We start from the raw sequence: 18504 nt of genomic DNA on the forward strand, positions 1-18504 counted from the left end.
TAAAGAGTTGGCTTCAAGGCACTTTGAAAATAACAATTATTACAAATTCTCAAAATACCTCTGAAGCACAAGTATTTCAAGGTCTTCCAAAAGGACTAATGATTTTATTTTTAAAACAGCAAGCAGATTTTAAAATATACATAAGTATCACTGATTTCTTTCATCCCAGGCCTTGCATAACTGAATGTCAATGTGTTTTCAACTTTGTATACTATCCTACCCAAGAGAGCAGAAAGCTTTCAAAGAGCTCCCAATGACTCATTGAAATAAAGAAAACGCCATGTCCTCCATCTCCCCACAAACATAATTTCTATTTTCACTCCAACTTCCAGTTCTTTTTATTTCTAATCCTCACCTGAGGATATCTTTTCATCAAATTTTAGATCATTCACTTTCCTCCTGTGGGCATCCCCATGGGGGTTCGAACTCACAACTTGTGTATGTGCCCTGTCCAGGAATTGAACCCACAACCTTTTGGTGTTATGGGGATGATGTTCCAGCCAACTGAACCACCCAGCCAGGGCCCAACTTCCAGTTCTAATAAAAGATGTCATCTATCCCAAATACACTAAAAGTTACTTGAAGGCAAAAACCTTTTATTTCATTTTATTCCTCACCTAGCACCATGCCTAGCATTTAGAATGTACTCAAGAAATGTGCTAATCTGTTTGAATGCATTCACAAATATTTTAAAAATGTATACGTACAGAGAAATAATCAAACAAAATTTTAAAAAACTGATTCTAAAAATAAATATTTGCACATTAAAAATGTATAATATCCGGTGTTAAAGAGCACTCTCCTAGTATTGGGAATTGAAGTTGATACAACATTTAGAAAAGGTAATTTGACCCTATGCATTGAAAGTCTTAAAAATGTACATACCCCTTGATTCAGCAATATTATGTTAGTCATTATAGAAACTAGTCTAAGGAAATAAGTATAAAAATATGCAATGTTCAGGAACACTTATCTCAGTGTATTTTTCTTAAAAGCATACTATAATGCCAAACAATAATAATTTGGTTAAATACATTATAGCTTAGTCATGGAATGAATAACATAGAATACTATTTTATTAGTAAAATATATTCTGTAGATAAATTTTTACTGCCATAAAAGATATTAACAATATATTAAGTTTTAAAAGGAAGGTTAGTACAATATAAGATCATTTTGTTTTTTAAAAATAACTATATATTATACATAGAGAAGGGCATGAAAAGATGTACATCAAAATGTTGACAGTAATTGTGTCTGGGTGGGAAAATTATAGGTGTTTTTTTTTTAACTTATTTGTATTGCTTACTTTACTATTTCTGTCATGTCCATGTATTATTTTTGTAAAAATAAAAAGTTTTAATTAAAAATTAACAGTCTTCTCATAGACAACCATGTCAGCCAAATTCACAATCCTAATGACAATAGAGGATCTGCCAGCTATATTACTTAACTTCAAAACATTCTGACATACATCATCCAAGAAAGTGGAGCATATGAGAAATACTTTCAAAGGAAAAGGAAACTCCAATCCTGAACAATTTTACAAGGTGGGAAAAAATGTGAATATCTCACTAGCTAAGGTTATTAACAATAGAATTATGGTTGTTTTTGGAAAGTGTTTTATCTCCCTTTTACCTCCATGTGTACTCACTTCTGAGGTAGATTTCTATTAAGAATCATTGGACTCACTAATTGAGATTCAAATAAGAGGTGGGGAAAGAATCTGCAAAAAAGAGAGAGACCGTTTCTTTTGTAGAAAGTAGGCATTGAACTTGATTAGAAGGCAGCACCTAGCTCTATACCCAGTTCTGGTCTAGGGCTGAATCTAAATCATCTCTGTTAATACAGATCAAGTGGATGGATTTTATTTTATGGTTCTGCCAAGAAGGTGGGAGGTAAAATTTAAACAGTGCAAAAGAAATATTGGAAGAGCCCATTAGAGATTACAAAGTAGTTCCACATTCATGATCCCACTAGATCAGATGTATCCTAAGGACCAGCCACTCTCCACAGATGACCCTTAGAGGGTCATGCGCACGCATGATATAACAAGAGCAGCCAGGTCTGCCTTCCTGATGCAGACTTTACCCACTGAGCCCTGCTGGTTGTACCTGAACTGCACCATTTTAGCTTGAAATCCTTTGAAGATGGCCACTGCGCTCCATTTGGATCATTTTGCAGCATTGTTCTCAGCCACAACACAATTGTTACAATGCGATTCTATGAGCAGAGGACACATCACGACACTAGAATCTAACCCCAGCCTCCAGCAGACCTGGAGAGAAAGTCTGGTTTTCCTACTGATATATTCTGAATTGGATGGTTGTACATGGTAATTGGCATATGAAACCAAACTTGCGTGCTTCCACATATAAAATCCATGTTGTTTTATTGTCTTCTTGTAACACAGAGCAGACACTTACGTCCTCACATTTTAATCTTGGCCAGGACATCAATTATCCTAGAAAGGTCAAACAAATGCTGTGAAATTGTGAAGAGCAGCCCCCGGGCTAATATTGTGGCAGGCACGGCAGGTGTGCAGCTGTGTGCAGCTGTGTCCTGTCACAGCTGCAGAACTGCCCTAAAAATCGCCAAGACTTGTTACATTGTTTTCCTGACTGTGCCAACGCCTCTGGTCCTAAAGCAGGACAGAGTTCCACAGCCCTTTGGTTACACAAGAGATATTAACACCCATCAGTCTACACATCCTAAAATATATCAAAATCTCACTCACCCCAGGCTTTCATGTCTGTTTACATGTTTCAACTGGCACCAGCAAAAACAAAGTACTCTAGTTTTTTCTCATTTTAGGAAAATATTCAATAATCTTATTAGCTCGAGAGTGCAAGTGTGGCTGACTTCCCACGCCGCAAGAGGAAGTTTTAGACTTCAGAGATTTTTATATGACCCACCTTCTACTACTTCCAATAATATTTTTCAAAAGAAGTAAAAAGACTTAATAAAAAGAACTCTTCCTTAGAAGATATAAAAAGTCTGGTTCCCCTGACAAGACATTATAGTTCCCTAGAACTCCCCCTTTTCAGATAGTCACTTGCACTCACTGATATTTACGCTTTTTGAGGCTCTGTTGGTTTTTTTGGTTTTGTTTTTGTTTTGGGGGGTTTTTTTGTGTTGTTTTTTTTTACTTTCCTTTACAAACTCTGTTGCCTCTTGGTTTCTGGAAGTCTGTCTTTCACACAGGGAGAGTAGGGCTTGGCTTCTCAGAGCGGTGCTTGGCAGGCACAGAGGCAGGAAACGCAGAAGGGAATGAGTCTGTCAGACTCATTTTCTTCTAGTTCAAATGTTTATTTCAGATTTGGGAGGAAGTGGAGTGGTTCCTTTCCATTTCCTCGTCTCTGGAACCTGCGAGTTGTATAAGGCTTGGAGAATCTCTCTCACCACACATCATACTCACAAGTTCACAGATGGAGACTCTTCAGAAAACCTCCAGTTAACAGAGCAGAATTCACAGCTCGCATGCCCTTCTGGGACCATCTCTCATGGGCTTAGGACTGGAGCATTGAGCTAGAAGACTGAAAGCAATGCAGAGAACAGGGCTGGTGGGCTCAGGAACACCCTATTCCAGCTCCCAAGGGGCAAGGACTGGGACGAATGTCTCGACTGACATCTGAGGCAGAGAGGTATGACATCATTTGTGAATGCCCCAGTGTGATCTGGTCCTGAGCCCACTTTCTAGGTTCCTGAGACTTACCGGGTCTGACACCAGAATGCTGTTTCAACAGCAAAACTTAAAATATACATGTTTTAGTAATGAACTGATTTCAACCCACGCTAACTTTTCTAATCCATACTCTGATTTCTCCCCCCCCCCTTTTTTTTATAAAGCCAAGCTATTTACCTCACTACATTCACCAGCTCAGCTCTGCAACTTGTTTTATCATCTACGCAATTGACACAGTTCATTTTTAATGCCAAATGGAGACCATCAGAAACCAAACTAGAAAATCTTGTGGTGAGTTTACTACTAAACTCTAACAGATGTGACTGACTCTAACTGTAGGCATCAGGACTGACGCATAATTTTAGGTACAAATTACTTACTGAGAATATTTATAGACAGAAAACTTCTTCAGCAAAAAAGAAGACCCTAGACATTTAACACAGATTATCTTGTAGTTTAGCAATTGATAAAGTAGCCAAACATTGTAAATGCATTAATTATGGTTTGTTTAGGAAAGTTCCCAGGGCAGAGTGCTTGATCTAATCATGTTGTTTTGCCAAAGAGTTTTAAAAGGTAAAAGCCAACTCAGTATCTTTACTCATAGTATAGATTTTCTAGTTGCATTACTGTTTGATAACCACTGATTATGTTCCCTAAGATCTATGTGCACAAAATACATACCTTTAAGTGAACTCTATTTACACTTATGCATCTATATACATTTACACATCCAATAGTAACAAACTAGTTTTTATATTACAACGACCATGCTCTGGATGAACTCCTAAAACAAATTAACCCTTCCATATGTCCGAATTCCCTCCTAACATGCATATATTATGATACTCATGAGTTGACAGTATAACGAAGATATATTACATTGGATACAATCACAATATTCAATTTTGAAACCAAAAGTAGTCAAAATATAGATCACATTTTTTTCAAATTTCCTTTGTTGGCCACTAATTAAATAAGGCATACGAATTGCACGTACAGTAATGAGTCTTTTTAATCAATTAAAAAACCCAGGATGAAAGGAGGAAGAAGAAAAGGAAAGATAAAGAGTCATTGTAAAGGTCATAAGGAGACAAACATTTCTGCTTGAAGATATTGTCACTAAAGTTACACTCTAAGCTAGCTATGCCAAGTCATGTACTTCTCATACACAAAATTATATTGTATCAAATTTAAATTTGTTACAACTGCCATGTACATTAAACCAGTGATAAGGAATATGTAACTCAATATCTGATCTAGTGAAACAGCAACCAATATTAGCTCCCAGCCACATGAAGACAATCTCCAATGCCATTACTGGTGTCAGCTAAACCTCGGCCAGTTTGTCTCTCCGGCCGTTTTCAAATAAATCTGGGACTATCTCAATTAGGAAACCTTGAAGGAAGTCTCTATGAGGAGGTAATTTTGTTGCTCATTCTTGGTGCCCTGCATTGGCTGTACTTAAAATAGACACTTGTACCAATGTCCTTTCTATTACCCGAAGGGGAAATAAAATCACATACACTCCAGTCCTTTTTCTTTCAGCTTGCAGAGAGGCAACTTGATCCAACCAGTGTTGAAACCTGAGTAGGTCACTGTACACCATGATAAAATTCCCTAATCCCTGAGCCAAATCTCCCTAAGGGGGGCCTCCTCCTGATCCTCCACTTCCCAGGCTGACTTTTCCATTCGCTCTCTCCTCTTTCCCCCTTTCATTTCCCCTACCTTCAAGCCTTGATATGTGATCCTGGTGGGGGCTCAAGTTTCCGTTTTTACAGCTTAGGCCGTGCTAGCTGTATACATTCCTTTCTTTCTGCCGGGCAGTGATTACTTACCAGGGCTTAGTTTACACTGGTCCAGATGAAAGCCGTTCAGAGGAAGGCAAACACAGCCAGGCAGCTCCAGCGGCACCGATATGAAGCTGCACAAGGCCACATTGTGTTCTCGGTGACATTTTGTTGCACATATTTTTATGCAGGGCAACCAACTTGTTATGTTACTCTACACTTCAGATGGAGGGGTACTAATACCATGACGTTTGGGGATGGGTTTTATTGATGTGGTTATTACTCTTGAAAACGGAAAAATTGTAATGAGTTCGAAATAACCCTTTCACCTTTTGTCTTTGAAAAATCACTTTTAAAATGAGGACCTTTAGTGCTATTATATTAGAGGAATGCCTACTGAACAATTCCACTAGGAATGGGATTTCATGACTCCCTGGCATGCTGTGCTTTGACAAGACTGAAGATTTCGGCCAGGGGTCTCTAACACATTGTTCCAAACCAGAGAGAAAACACCATGCTACAGGCAACTGAACTATTTGCTGGCTGGAACTTTTCATTTACTGCGACTATGGGTCGAAACAATAAGGATTAAAACTTCAAATAGGAGGTGGTGATTTAAAAGAAAAATAACATTTTCAAAAAGGAAATTCTGTGCACGAAGGTTAATTCCATACTTAGTCCTGCAGCATTGGCTAAAAACTGTGTAATTTTTCCCTTCACACAATGTTGTTTTTGTTTCTTCCTCACCAGTTCAGACAAACATCTGTTATACTGTAGAAGGACAACTATCTCCCAAACCACGGAGTGCACCCGCAGCCAAAGTCAACAACGCGAGCCCCAAGCATCGAGCACAGTCAGCCTTTATATCCAGCCGGGATAACATTTCACATGTTTTGATTAAAATTAGCTAATTTGTAATTCTAGAACCTATGAAACTTAAAAGCTGCCATCCATATAGATCACATTAGGCAGTGTTTTAAAGGGCCAGTGCACACTCATTTCCTGGTTACTTCACCTCTCTCCTCTTCCTCCACCCCCAATTTAAAATGAAATGGGAAAGTAATCTGGAAACGCAGGAAGGGTAAGTGAGGAAGAATGGTTACGGTAGATTGTTTGAATTCCAGCCCCTTTGGAGGACAACTCCTACTGGTCTCTCTCTCACACACACTCTTTCTCTTTTTTTAAGCTATGATTGGAATCAATGGTGGTTTCCATCCCAAAGAATGGCCCTGATTTCCAAGGCAAATCTTCCTTAACTCTCTTACTTCCCACAGCTGCACCTCATACTAAGCACTAAGTTCCTCACCCAGAAAATAAGAGCCTTAAGTTCAAAATTTGGATTGTATGGGAATTTCCCGGGGGCGTACATATAGGATATATTATCCATGTGTCCCTCCTTAGCGTGGGCTTCATACAAGGCACTCTCATAGAATATGTTTGTTCTAAAGAAGAAAACATCAGAATGCGATAAACTCAACTCAGTTGCGTGCCATTTTCATTCGGTTTGTCTTTTAAATACAAACTTAACCAACCTCAGCAAGTCGGTTGGCAGTGTTAAGGAGTCTATGCAGAAGATGGAGACCTAAAACAGCTGCAGGATGAAAACTAAGGTCTCCCCCACCCCCCAAATCTGCTACTTGTGTGTAACTCAAAGAAAAATAGGTAAATAAAATAATCTTTTCTAAATCAGGAGAGACTCCTGTAATCACAGAATAAACCCCTCGCCGGGCAAAAGCTGCAACTTCATAGAAAATAAGGGGGTGGGGGGCTCAGGAGGGTCTAGAGCTGCGAGGCGCTCCGGTGCCATCGCTCCAACGGGAACAGCTGGAGCACCAGGCGGCTGCGCTGGCCACCTCTGGAGCACCGCTGGCCTGGCGCGGAGCCCGGCCTCGCCGAGCGGACTCGGGGCTGGCCTGTGCGAACAATGGGCAGGGGCTCCGCAGGCCGCCCCTCCGACAGCTATCTTTCGGCCGGGCTGGCCCGGGTCTGCTGAACCGGGGAGTGGAGCGTGCAGAGGCGCGGGAGCGAGAGAGGCGGAGGCAGCCTCGAGAGAGGAGCGGGCAGGGCGGGCGAGGCGAGCCGGACGTCAAAACGGTACCCAGACCCGCGCCGCCCGGGCCGCGACTCTCCCGGGCACTGACAGCCCCTTTACGCCGCTCAGCGGGCTACTCGGGGGGAAACGGGGTCGGGTAGCGGGGAGGGGAACCGGGGGGACGGGGGAATGGAGCGCTCCCGGGTGCCTCGGCCCGGCAGCTCCTAACTTTGGAGGGACCAAGACGCGGAAAAAGCTCCACCGCCGACTAGCAAAGCCTCTTGGCGTACCCACAGCCACTTGGGCCGCCGGCCGCCTCCCCCGGGAACGCGCCTGTACCAACCTGGGGTTTACACGGTTAAAGAGTGTGTGGTTCTCCGGCCGCCCCCACCCCCACCAAATCGGAGGTAGGCAAACCCCGAGGATGCAGCCCGCGAGTTGGCCTCCGTTCTGCACCTGGACGAGCAGCGGAGGCGTCCAGGGCATCCTACCGGAACTGACAAGCGCTCCCCTGTACCCCCAAACCCATACAACGGCCCGAAGGGAGCGGGCGGGAGAAAGAGCGCGGTCGCTCCGGCCCCGAGTCCCAACATACCTTCATTTCCTCGTTGATCTCCCTCTTCACAGGGTGAGCCGGCTTCCTGCTCCTTTTACTTTCCGGAGGTCTCCCTTCTTTCTCCATTTCTGCCATGTTTTTGTGTCTGGTTTCTGTGGAGATGAAATGGCTGCTGCCGCCGCCGGCGGTGGCGGTGGCGGTGGCGGTGGTGGTGGTGGAGGTGGTGCTGATGGTGGCAACGCTGGCGGAGGTAGCGGTGTCGGCGGGGCTGGGCCGGGAGGGGGAGGGAAGGCAGGCGCCGGGGAAGCGGGGTCTCTTCTAGCGGCGGAGGACGTCAGAGGCTGTCAGAGGGGAAGGAGGCTCGAGGAGTCTCGGGGATGCCGCCGCCGCCGCCGCTCCTGCTCCCGCTGCCGCCGCCGCCGCCGCCAACGCCGCCGCTGCCCCTGCCGCCGCCGCTCCCGCTGCCGCCCCGGCCGCCGCCGCCGCCGCCGGGCTGCATCCTCGGTGCCCCGTGGAGTCGTCAGCCATCTTCCGTCGCTCTGTCCGTCGGCATGGGCGAGGGGGGCGAGGGCCGGGCGCGGAGAGAGCTGCTCTGGGTGTGCGTGCGTGGATGTGTGTGCGCCCCGGAGAGCGCGCCAGCCCCGGAGCCCGGAGCCTCCCGCGAGCCGAGCCGGGGGGCGGGCCGGGGGCCGGCGTGCGGAGGGGGGAGGGAGGGAGCAGGACAGGGAGGGGCGGAGGGAGGGGAAGGTGGGGGGCCTAGGACAGCCCCCAGCTCCCGAGCGGGCGTGGCTTCCACCGCCGCTGTGTCCGCCGTGGCTGCGCGGCTCCGGGGGCTGCTCACCGCCGCCCGGCTCCTCCGCGGCGCCCCTCGCGGCCGCTACCCCTGCGCGGCGACCCCCGGGCCGGCTTCGACCCCGGGCGTTCCCCTAAGCTCCGCGCTGTGGGTGGGGTGGCCGTACCAGAAGCGGCTGAGAAAAAATGAATGGGGGTGAAGGGAGGAGGGCGAGCGGTGGGAGGGCGTGGGGTCCCGAGGTCGCCATGCCAGCGACCCGCCTTCCTAAGCCGGGGCAAGGCCGACTGAGCTTGCCGCCCAATGGCAGGGCCGGGGCCCGGGAAGGAAACCACAGTCCTGACCTCCCCGCAGCTGCCAGAATAGGGGGTCTCCCTGAGAGGCACCTTAGGGCACCCTCGGTGCACGTGAGGGCTGGCGGCCCCTTGGAGAGGTCCGGCACCCTGCTCGGCTGGTCCCCAACGCGATGCGGGCTACGGTCGCGCCTGCAAGAAAGCTTTTGCCTCTCAATGAACCATCAGGAGCAGGACACCTGGGCATTCAGCCTCTTTTCCTTTTTCTTCTTTTCCCTCGTGAGTGTGTGTGTGTGTGTGTGTGTGTGTGTGTGTGTGTGTGTACGCGCGCGCACGCACACACACACATACACACACACACTTGTCTCAGCTTTACCCTGTCGGGGTGCCCTGGGTTTAAGCCCCCAAATTGCGCGCTTCTGTGAGCGCAGGGACCCTCGTAGGACCGAATGCTCTCCAGGAGCCGGGACGCCGCGCCACACCCCGGGGGATGCTCCCCACTCCGCCCGGTTGCGCTCTCTCCTCGGGACTTCTCTTCGCACACCCGCTCTTCCGAGCCTCGCTCTCTTCCCGGGCCCTCGCGCCCCCTCGTTGGCCCCTAGGGCCAAGCCTGGATTGTGTGCGTCCCTCTCTGGCTCGAGGCATTGGCACGACAGTCTGATGGGGCTTCGGTGAGACGCGCAGCCCTGAACCCCACACACGCTGCGGAGGACACGCCTATGTTCGGGCTTCGCTTTCCCTCGCCGCGACACTTGGCAGTTACCTGACAATGCGATGTGGGGGTGTCCATTGTTCCGCCGCTTGTTATTGTGGAGTGTTGCTCATGTCAGTGGTGGAACTTAAAATTACACATTTTTTTAACTTAAAAGATAGAATGAATTCGTTGTGGGGGGTATGTGTTAGCTTTCCGTTAAAATCCCAGTTTGGCCTGTCAAACGAGGCTCATTCTGGGTGTTACTTTGTCTAATTTGCATCTTAGCATTCTTTTGTTTCTTGAACGTCAAATTAGAGATATCTGGGTGTGTACTTCGGGATCCCGGTCTCGAGAAACTCTTATCAGGAGAAATGTTAAAAATCCTGGGCAGCTATCCAGGACGCCGAAAAGCCAAGAGAATAGGACTGGTGAGGTTCCAGGGAGCGCTCGGCGGTACAGCATTCCCTATTCCCTATCAAAGATTTTTCCAGTCGCTCCTGAGAACGTACCCAGGTATACACAGGTGGTGAGCCCAAGCCCTCTGACCGGGTCCCAAAGCCTGCTGTTGCCCACAGCGAACCTAAGACACCGTGCAGCAAGGAGCCCAAGCCTGTTTGCCCTAACTCTACTCCACCCCCGGCCCCTACTGGCCCGATGATAACACCAGTGTGTGAGCCTGGGTGTGTTTCACAGGGAGGAATGCCATCCAATGCTGTTACCGGAAGGGAGAGAAGACGGGGAGGTCTTTGGTGGTTTTCAGTCTGAATTTCATTTTAAAAATCTGATAAATAATATGTGGGTTAGAATTAGTTTTCTCAGTTTTATCGTCTTGGTCTTTAATGAGAAGTAGTGAGAAAACTTTTTATGGACTTTTGAATATTCTAAAATTGCAGCCTACGTTGTAAATTGTACACCAAGAGAAGCTTTTTGCCTTCTGGAAACATATTTAAGTCCCCCATTTCCTTTGGTGCCAGAGCCATTACAATTGATTCACTGTTGGTCAGTTCATATCAAATAACAAGTTATATACCCCATGTCCTAAGATACAGTTTCACAAGTGAAGAATAAAATAAACAGAAAAGGTGAACTGTAGCCCAGAGTTATATTTAGAGGCAGCTATACTTCCTTTAAAGAAAAGTACTTACTCTGCAATGTTTCAGGCATTGAATTTTTAAAAAATGATATTCACAGGCATATATCCTCCAGAAAACGGATGTGAGAACCTTGTGTTAGAATCCACAATGCATATCTTCAGTGACAGAATAAAAGCTCCTAAAGTATATGTGAGGAAACTTTTAGTCTAGAATGAACTTCAGAACTAATGATTTTTATACCATGTTAGTGACAAGGTGTAGGTTTCTTCAAATATACTATAGATGAAATCAATTATAAAAAGTGTTGTTGCTTTATGAATTTGGACATACCATAAGGCCAATAATGTTCCCCATATAACATCATAGTGTCCGTAAGAGTGTGACATTATGTGGATAGAAACATTCTTACATATCTCAGAAGAGCTACTCTTTTGCTACTATGATTTACCATTAGACTCCCCACCAGCGTTCTCTCTCTCTCTCTCTCTCTCTCTCTCTCTCTCTCTCTCTCTCTCTCTCTCTCTCCCCCTCTCTCTCTCTCTCTCTCTCTCTCACACACACACACACACACACACACACCCCTCTGGACATAGAAAAGGTTTTCAATTTCCCCTTTACCATCCTATCAGTCATCAAAATGGGTAAGGACTGACCTTTTATACATTCCTCAGGTATATTTTTGTGACTTCACTTACTCATCAAGACTGCTCTGATATTTATTCTAACCTGGTTTACCTAGAAAATACACCAGAGAATACCTAACTCAGAGGCCCAGTCCTCAAACCTAAGGTAAGGAATTAATAAGTATTTGCTGATTGATTAGTATGACATGGCAACAAACTTACAAAGAGGTTTCCTGTCTGTTGTTTGAAATTAAAGGTGATTTTGAATGTTTTGTCATCTAACCAAACATGGGACTAAAATATGTGGAATAGTTACTATGCTGAACTCATTATATATTATCTCATATAATATTCACAGAATCCTATGAGACAGCTTCACATATGAAGAAAATAAGGTTTACACAAGCTAAGTTGCTAAGTCACAAGCTAGTAAGTATTGGGATTTGAACCCATCTTTCTGTCCAACTCTAGATTTGGAGTTCTTGACACTATGCTAACCTGTTTTAATGAATTCATTTTAACAATCTGTATTTTATTACAGGTTCACGTTTTTCATATTTTAACATTTCAGAGACTGTGATGCATCTTATAATTAATTCTTACAATTATAAATGACAGCTTCTTTTCCCTCAATGGTATAAAACAATAGTACATTTTCCAACCAGTGGTATATTTTGGTTATGTCAGGTTATACTGTAAAAGCAAATCATCAGAAAATCTCAGGGACTCAAAACAACAAAGGTTTCTAATCCTTGCTCACACAAAGCCTGCTGTGTAACTCCCCAGGGCAGGGATCCTCCATGTGATGGCTTGACATTGCACCTCCATACCATTATGTTCTTCTGCAGCCACTACTACAGGGGAAGGTAGCACCCCAGAGAATCTCACACCAGCAACTGAATGCACCATCCTGTCTGTGACGTCACTTCTGTCTCCAGTCCTAGAGTTAGTCATATGGCTGTGCCCAATGGCTAGGGAGGCTGGGAAGCTTAATCCTTCCAGTTTTCCCAAAGGAGAGGAGAACTGGATGTGGGTAAGCAATTAACATTTATACCACAAAGTCATCCTGATTCAATGAAATATGATCATTAGGATCAATTAATGTAAATATCAGGGATCTATTTTATTCAAAACCAGTGAGGAATGATTGGCTTGTGGTTTGTTGTATTGCACCTAAAACATGCTTTTAAAGTTTATACTCATGTCTAATTTCAAAGAACAACATTCAAAATCAATTTCAGAAAGAACATTATGAAACAGGATAGCTATAATGCAGGGGTTTATACCCCTCTATAAGCTTGCAGGGCTTTGAAACCTCCTGAAATCATATACAAAACACTAAGGGCATTTTTTCCCAAGGAATGGGTTCAGATCTGTCATCAGATTCTCAATTGGGATTCATGATTTATTCACTCCTTTATTCAACAAACACGCATTAAGGGCCCATTATATCCCAGGCACTGTTCTGGGTACTTGGGACCCAGCAGCAGACATGACAGATAAATTCCCAAATATCACAAACCTTGCAGTCTGGAGAGGGGACAATAAGCAAGTAATAACAAAGATAATTTTAGATATAGATAGGTGACATAAAAGAACTATGTGATAGAAACTGGAGTAGGGTGAATATTGGGGGTAGGGGTCTCTTAAAATGATAATGAAAGATTTTATGAAGAACTTTGACATGAAACAAGAAAGATGAGAAGGAACTGCCATGCAGAGATCTTGGAAACCTGGAGAAAAGTATCCTGGTCAGAGTTTTAAAGGAGTTGAAGAAAAGCCCAGCTGGTGTGGCTCAGTGGTTGAGCGTCAACCTATGAACCAAGAGATCACAGTTCTATTCCAGTTGGGGCACAGGCCTGGATTGAGGGCTCAATCCCCGGTGGGCATGCAGAAGGCAACCGATCAGTGATTCTCTCTCATCATTGGTGTTTCTAAATCTCTCTCCCTCTCCCTTCCTCTCTCTGAAACCAATAAAAAATATATTTATTAAAAAGGCGCTAAAGAATGGATGTGCTTACCATGTTTGAGAAATGGAAAGGTATCTGGAGTATACAGAATGAGGAGGAGAGCGGTAGGGGAAGTAGTGAAAGAGGAATGCAGAGGCCAGATTATATGGGACCTGTGGTTCAGAGTAAGGAATTAGAACTTTATTTTAAGAGAAATGTGGACAAGTGCATAGTGTAAAGAAACCCTCCTTTTCATGGGAAAGCCTATGTTTCTCTATGGCTCCACTATTTGTACATGTTATTAGCCCTGCCATTAAATATCAAGTTCACCCAGATGGGCACATCCCTAAGTGAGGATTTCGGTTCCATCCTTTTTTTTTTTAATATAGTTTATTGATTATTTACAGAGAGGAAGGGAGAGGGATAGAGAGTTAGAGACATCGATGAGAGAGAAACATCGATCAGCTGCCTCCTGCACAGCCCCACTGGGGATGTGCCCACAACCAAGGTACATGCCCTTGACCGGAATCGAACCCGGGACCCTTCAGTCCCCAGGCCGACGCTCTATCCACTGAGCCAAACTGGTTAGGGCTCGGTTCCATCTTGCTGTTCAAAGAAGATCCTTGCCTCCTTTGCCATGGTGCCAAGGAGAAGACCATGACCTTCCCAGAAGAGTGGGGGCCTTCCTTCAGTCACAGGGGTATAAGCAGCTCCCCAGCTTGTAGCTTCAAACAGGCTCCAGGTTCTTTACAAGAGAATAAGAGGCTTCATTCTTTCATGAGGTCTTGCACAAGTTATTTTAGTCTTCATTTGTGAAATGAGAATAGTAAGTTATATTTTGGAATGTTGTGTTAAGGCCATATAATGCCCATTAAAGTGAACTAAAAATAAAACTGTGCAAATGACTGTATGCAAGAGAGTATTATCTGCTCTTCTGAGGATCATTATTGTTTTACAATAGCCTAAGGTTTATATTGTTGACCTTAAAAATTAAAGTTAGTGGATTAAAAAACTGTGGTACATCTACACAATGGAATACTACGCTACTATAAAAAAGGAACTTTTACCATTTGCAACAGCATGGATGGAACTGGAGAGCATTACGCTAAGCAAAATAAGCCAATCTGAGAAAGATAAATATCACATGATCTCACTCATATGTGGGATATAATGATCAACATAAACTGATGAACAAAAATAGATCCAGAGACAAAGGGCAGGGGAAGGGGGTGGGGGTTAGAGAGCAACCAAAGGACTTGTATGCATGCATACTAGCATAACCAATGGACACAGACACAAGGGTTTGCCCTTGGGGGTGAGAGAGACCTGGTTGGGGGGGGGGGGTGTCAATCAGGGAAAAAGGAGACCTAATCAATACTATAAACAATAAAAAATAAAATAAAATAAAAACAGGAAAAAAATTAAAGTTAGTTACATAACCAGCAAACATGAGTTTATTCAGGAACAGCTGAGAATTGCAATTCAGAACAAGCAAGCTATGGCAAAACCATAGGCAAGTCCAGAGAACCAAGGAGAAGAACATTCTTTCATAGAGAAAAGGGGGAGTTGGGAGGAGCTATTTACAAAGTGTACATGGGAGTTCGAAGGTTCTCATTGGCTGGATTGTGGCAGTCTCTCATTGGCTGGGCCTTTGCTGGGGGAGGAGAAAATCTTCCTTCTTCTTACTGGGGTAGTAGAGTAGAAAACATCTTCCTGTTAGAGATGCAGGGCACAGTCTCTTCCTATTTAGGACAACTGACTATGAGTGGTAGGGCATGAGAGCTCCCCCTACAGGCTCCAATCTTGGTTGAGGTCTCCTTTATTAATTTTCACAATAGGTACAGACTGATGCAGATGTATGCCAATGTAAGGAAATCTGATACATGAATAATAATCACCTACTCAATAAAAAATGTTCTTGATTTTCAAAATAACGTACTTTACGGTTTCTTTTATTTTTTAATATATTTTTATTGATTTCAGAGAGGAAGGAAGAGGGAGAGAGAGATAGAAATATCAGTGATAAAAGAGAATCATTGATGGGCTGCCTCCTGCATGCCCCCTACTGGGCATCGCGCCACAACCAGGGGAATGTGTCCTGACTGGGAATCAAATTGTGACCTCCTGGTTCATAGGTTGATGCTCAGACCACTGAGCACACCCGCGAAGCTCAGGGTTCTTTTTAATAGTAATTTGCTAGAATGTCATAATTTTAATTTATAAAAATGAGACTTTTATATGCACTTTCAAAAACATTTCAACTGTACCTGTTAAAACAGGTATACCAGTATCCATAATTCAAGGAAAAGGTTAATTCAGTTATATATTTTTTAATTCTTATCCATTAGAGCAGAGATCACAGCCCTGTATTTATTTACCCCAAGCATCTCTATAGTAAAAAAAAAAAAAAAAAAAAAAAAAAAAGTTAAGCTCAACTATCAACATGTATGTCTGAATATAACAGCTTTATAAGCCTGTGGAAATAAATGAAGACCACCAAAGGAAGAACAAACACAGATTTGTTTAGAGCAAGGAAGTCAGCCACTATCACTTGCATTTGGCAGAGAGTCAAAGTAGGCATGGAAGTGAGAAAGCTTTAGAGTGGGAGAAAAAAGGCTTTGAGATTGTCCACATGTGGAAGCTGGAGGAGTTCTAAGGAGAAGATGGGCTACCTAGAAGCAGGGCATCCTATGTGACCAGTTTGGGGCATATATTTGGCTTTCTCTAGTTGGTCCTGAGTTGGGAGGTGGTGGTGGTGAGGAACTGGGAAGCTGGCCGTCATTGACCAGTCCTAACCATGTGGGCAATTGCGGCAGAAAAGGTGGTTTGTCTTCTCTGGCTTGTTGCTGCAGAGGTTATGAGTCAGCGTTCTATTGTTTTATATGGTCTGGCCATTGTCCATTTGTACAGTTGATCTCTCCAGCCATTAACTATAAAATAATTTAGGTCAGACAACTAACAAGAAACTAGATCAAAGTATAAGGAAGTTTTCATTTGTGGTAAGATAATATTTTGCTGTATTAAGAAGTGTTTTGTTTTATTGTATCTGCTCATTTCTTTCTATGCCATGCGCTCATTCAGTCAAACTAGACTTTGACATCTCTTGTTTCAGGGTAAGAATGTTATAAAAGAAATTCACAGAAAAATATGAGTTGTCTACGACTTTTGAGATTTAAATGGACTTGTGAAATTCAAGGCAGGGAAAAAATAGTTGGGAGAAAAAAACATTTTCCTTTCTTTGAGTTTTAAAAGTCTAGATTTTTAGTATCAAGACCCAATGACCTGCAGGATTTGTATTATAAAGTTTATACTGTGAAAAGTAGATTTAGCGGGGGGGAAATGGTAAGCCAAAGGGAGTTTTTCCCCAACCCAGAAAGAGATCAAAATTCTCTGTGGTTGAGAGCAAGAAGGAGCAAAGGAGCTTAGATGAAGGAAGGCGCTTCACTGGAACACTTACTAGGTTTGAAAGAGTCCGAAGGCAGTGGCAGAAAGCAAAGAGTCCTCTACCCAAACTGTTTAATCAGAGACTCCACAAAGACTTTCATATCAACGGATGTCAGGTGAAGAGGAGACTGGCTGAGGAGTAGATGCCACCCACCTACCTATCTGCCATGTGGATGCCAGCCCGTGAGACAAGCACAGGGGGTGGGCATGAAAGACGACCAAATCAACTGAGAGGTTTCATTTCTACCGTCTAATATAGTTGTCTTGTGAAACAGAAATTGAGTTCAATGATAAAAAAAAAAAATGTACCAAATGTCTGAGCTTTTTATATCGATACCTATAGCTCACACATATATTTACCCTATAACTCAAATTTGCTTTTAAGCAATTAAAAAATTGAGTTTTCTGACTTCTGAAGTAAATTTGAGGCCTTATCTGCCTAATTACTTAATATTTAAGTAGTAGCTCTCAAATGAAAATAGTTTCTTTGTGTTTATGGCCTTAATATCTTAATAAGACCAACTTAAACACAGAACATTTTCAGTAATTAGTCAAAATTCTGGTAAATATAAAATTTAGCTTAGTATCTGAGTTATCTTAAACTGTCATTGCCTTTCTTGATGATGTCCACTGATGAAATCAGAACGCTTGGTTTGATTTATGTAGATACTAATCTAAACTTGCAATAATAGCATATTTCCTTTAGCTAAATCATCAAGTGCCATTAAAACTATTAGTCCTCTGACAATTCTGTTGAGTGATATCATCAACTATCATGTATTGAAAACCTGCTATAAGTCAAGTATTTGGGACACATTATGACATTTATGGCTCATAACCATCCTCGAGAGTACAATTGTCCCCACTTCACAACTCAGGATAGTGAGGCTGAGCACAGGGTCACACTAGAAAGTGGCCAATCTAGGATAAAAGTCCTCAGTCTGCCAACTCCCAGACAGGTGAGGTATGCTTTCACCTCTCATAGCATGCCAAAATGGTAAATTAACTTTTCTTTGTTTTAATTCACACATGGCTGTTATAGAAATTACAACAACCATGCCCAGCCGGCATGTCTCATGGTTGAGCATCAACCTATGAATCAGGGGGTCACAGTTCAATTCCCGGTCAAGATACATGCCCAGGTTGGGGGCTTGATCCCCAGTGTGGGGCATGCAGAAGGCAGACAATCAATGATTCTCTCTCATCATTGATGTTTCTATCTCTCTATTCCTCTCCCTTCTTCTCTGAAATCAATATAGCTACACTAATAAAAGAGAAAGATGCAAATTGACCGTACCTTCCCACCACCCACCAGCCAATCAGGAGTGGGTATGCAAATTAACCCAACAAAGTGGCTGGTTAATTTGCATATGCAGGTGCTGAGCAGCCAGGGAGGGGTGGGATGCTTGCGTCGTTGCCATGGCAATGACACAGGCGTGCTGCACCGCCCTAGCCGCTCTGGGCCTCTGGGCAGCATGGGAAGGCGGAAAGGTGGCTCCGGGCCCAAGCAAAGGCGGTGCAGGCAGCCAGGAGAAGGAAGGCCCATTCTTGCATGAT

The 18504-nt window shown here is 43.8% G+C and overlaps 1 protein-coding gene across 2 annotated transcripts in view; it reads right to left on the reverse strand.

The window, feature by feature from the left end:
- The window catches only part of SOBP (sine oculis binding protein homolog), a 159832-nt gene extending 151127 nt beyond the window's left edge, over positions 1–8705 (reverse strand). The window contains exon 1 of one of the 2 annotated variants that reach the window (XM_059700797.1): positions 8100–8700. In XM_059700797.1, the coding sequence (XP_059556780.1) occupies positions 8100–8195 (96 nt within the window). In that variant the 5' untranslated portion in view covers positions 8196–8700. Of the gene's footprint in view, positions 1–8099 lie in introns of both variants that reach the window. The other variant, XM_059700798.1, reaches the window with a different exon arrangement.
- Between the last annotated feature and the right edge of the window lie 9799 nt (positions 8706–18504).

Source organism: Myotis daubentonii, chromosome 6 (genome assembly GCF_963259705.1).
Source record: "Myotis daubentonii chromosome 6, mMyoDau2.1, whole genome shotgun sequence".
NCBI classification, from domain to species: Eukaryota; Metazoa; Chordata; class Mammalia; order Chiroptera; family Vespertilionidae; genus Myotis; species Myotis daubentonii.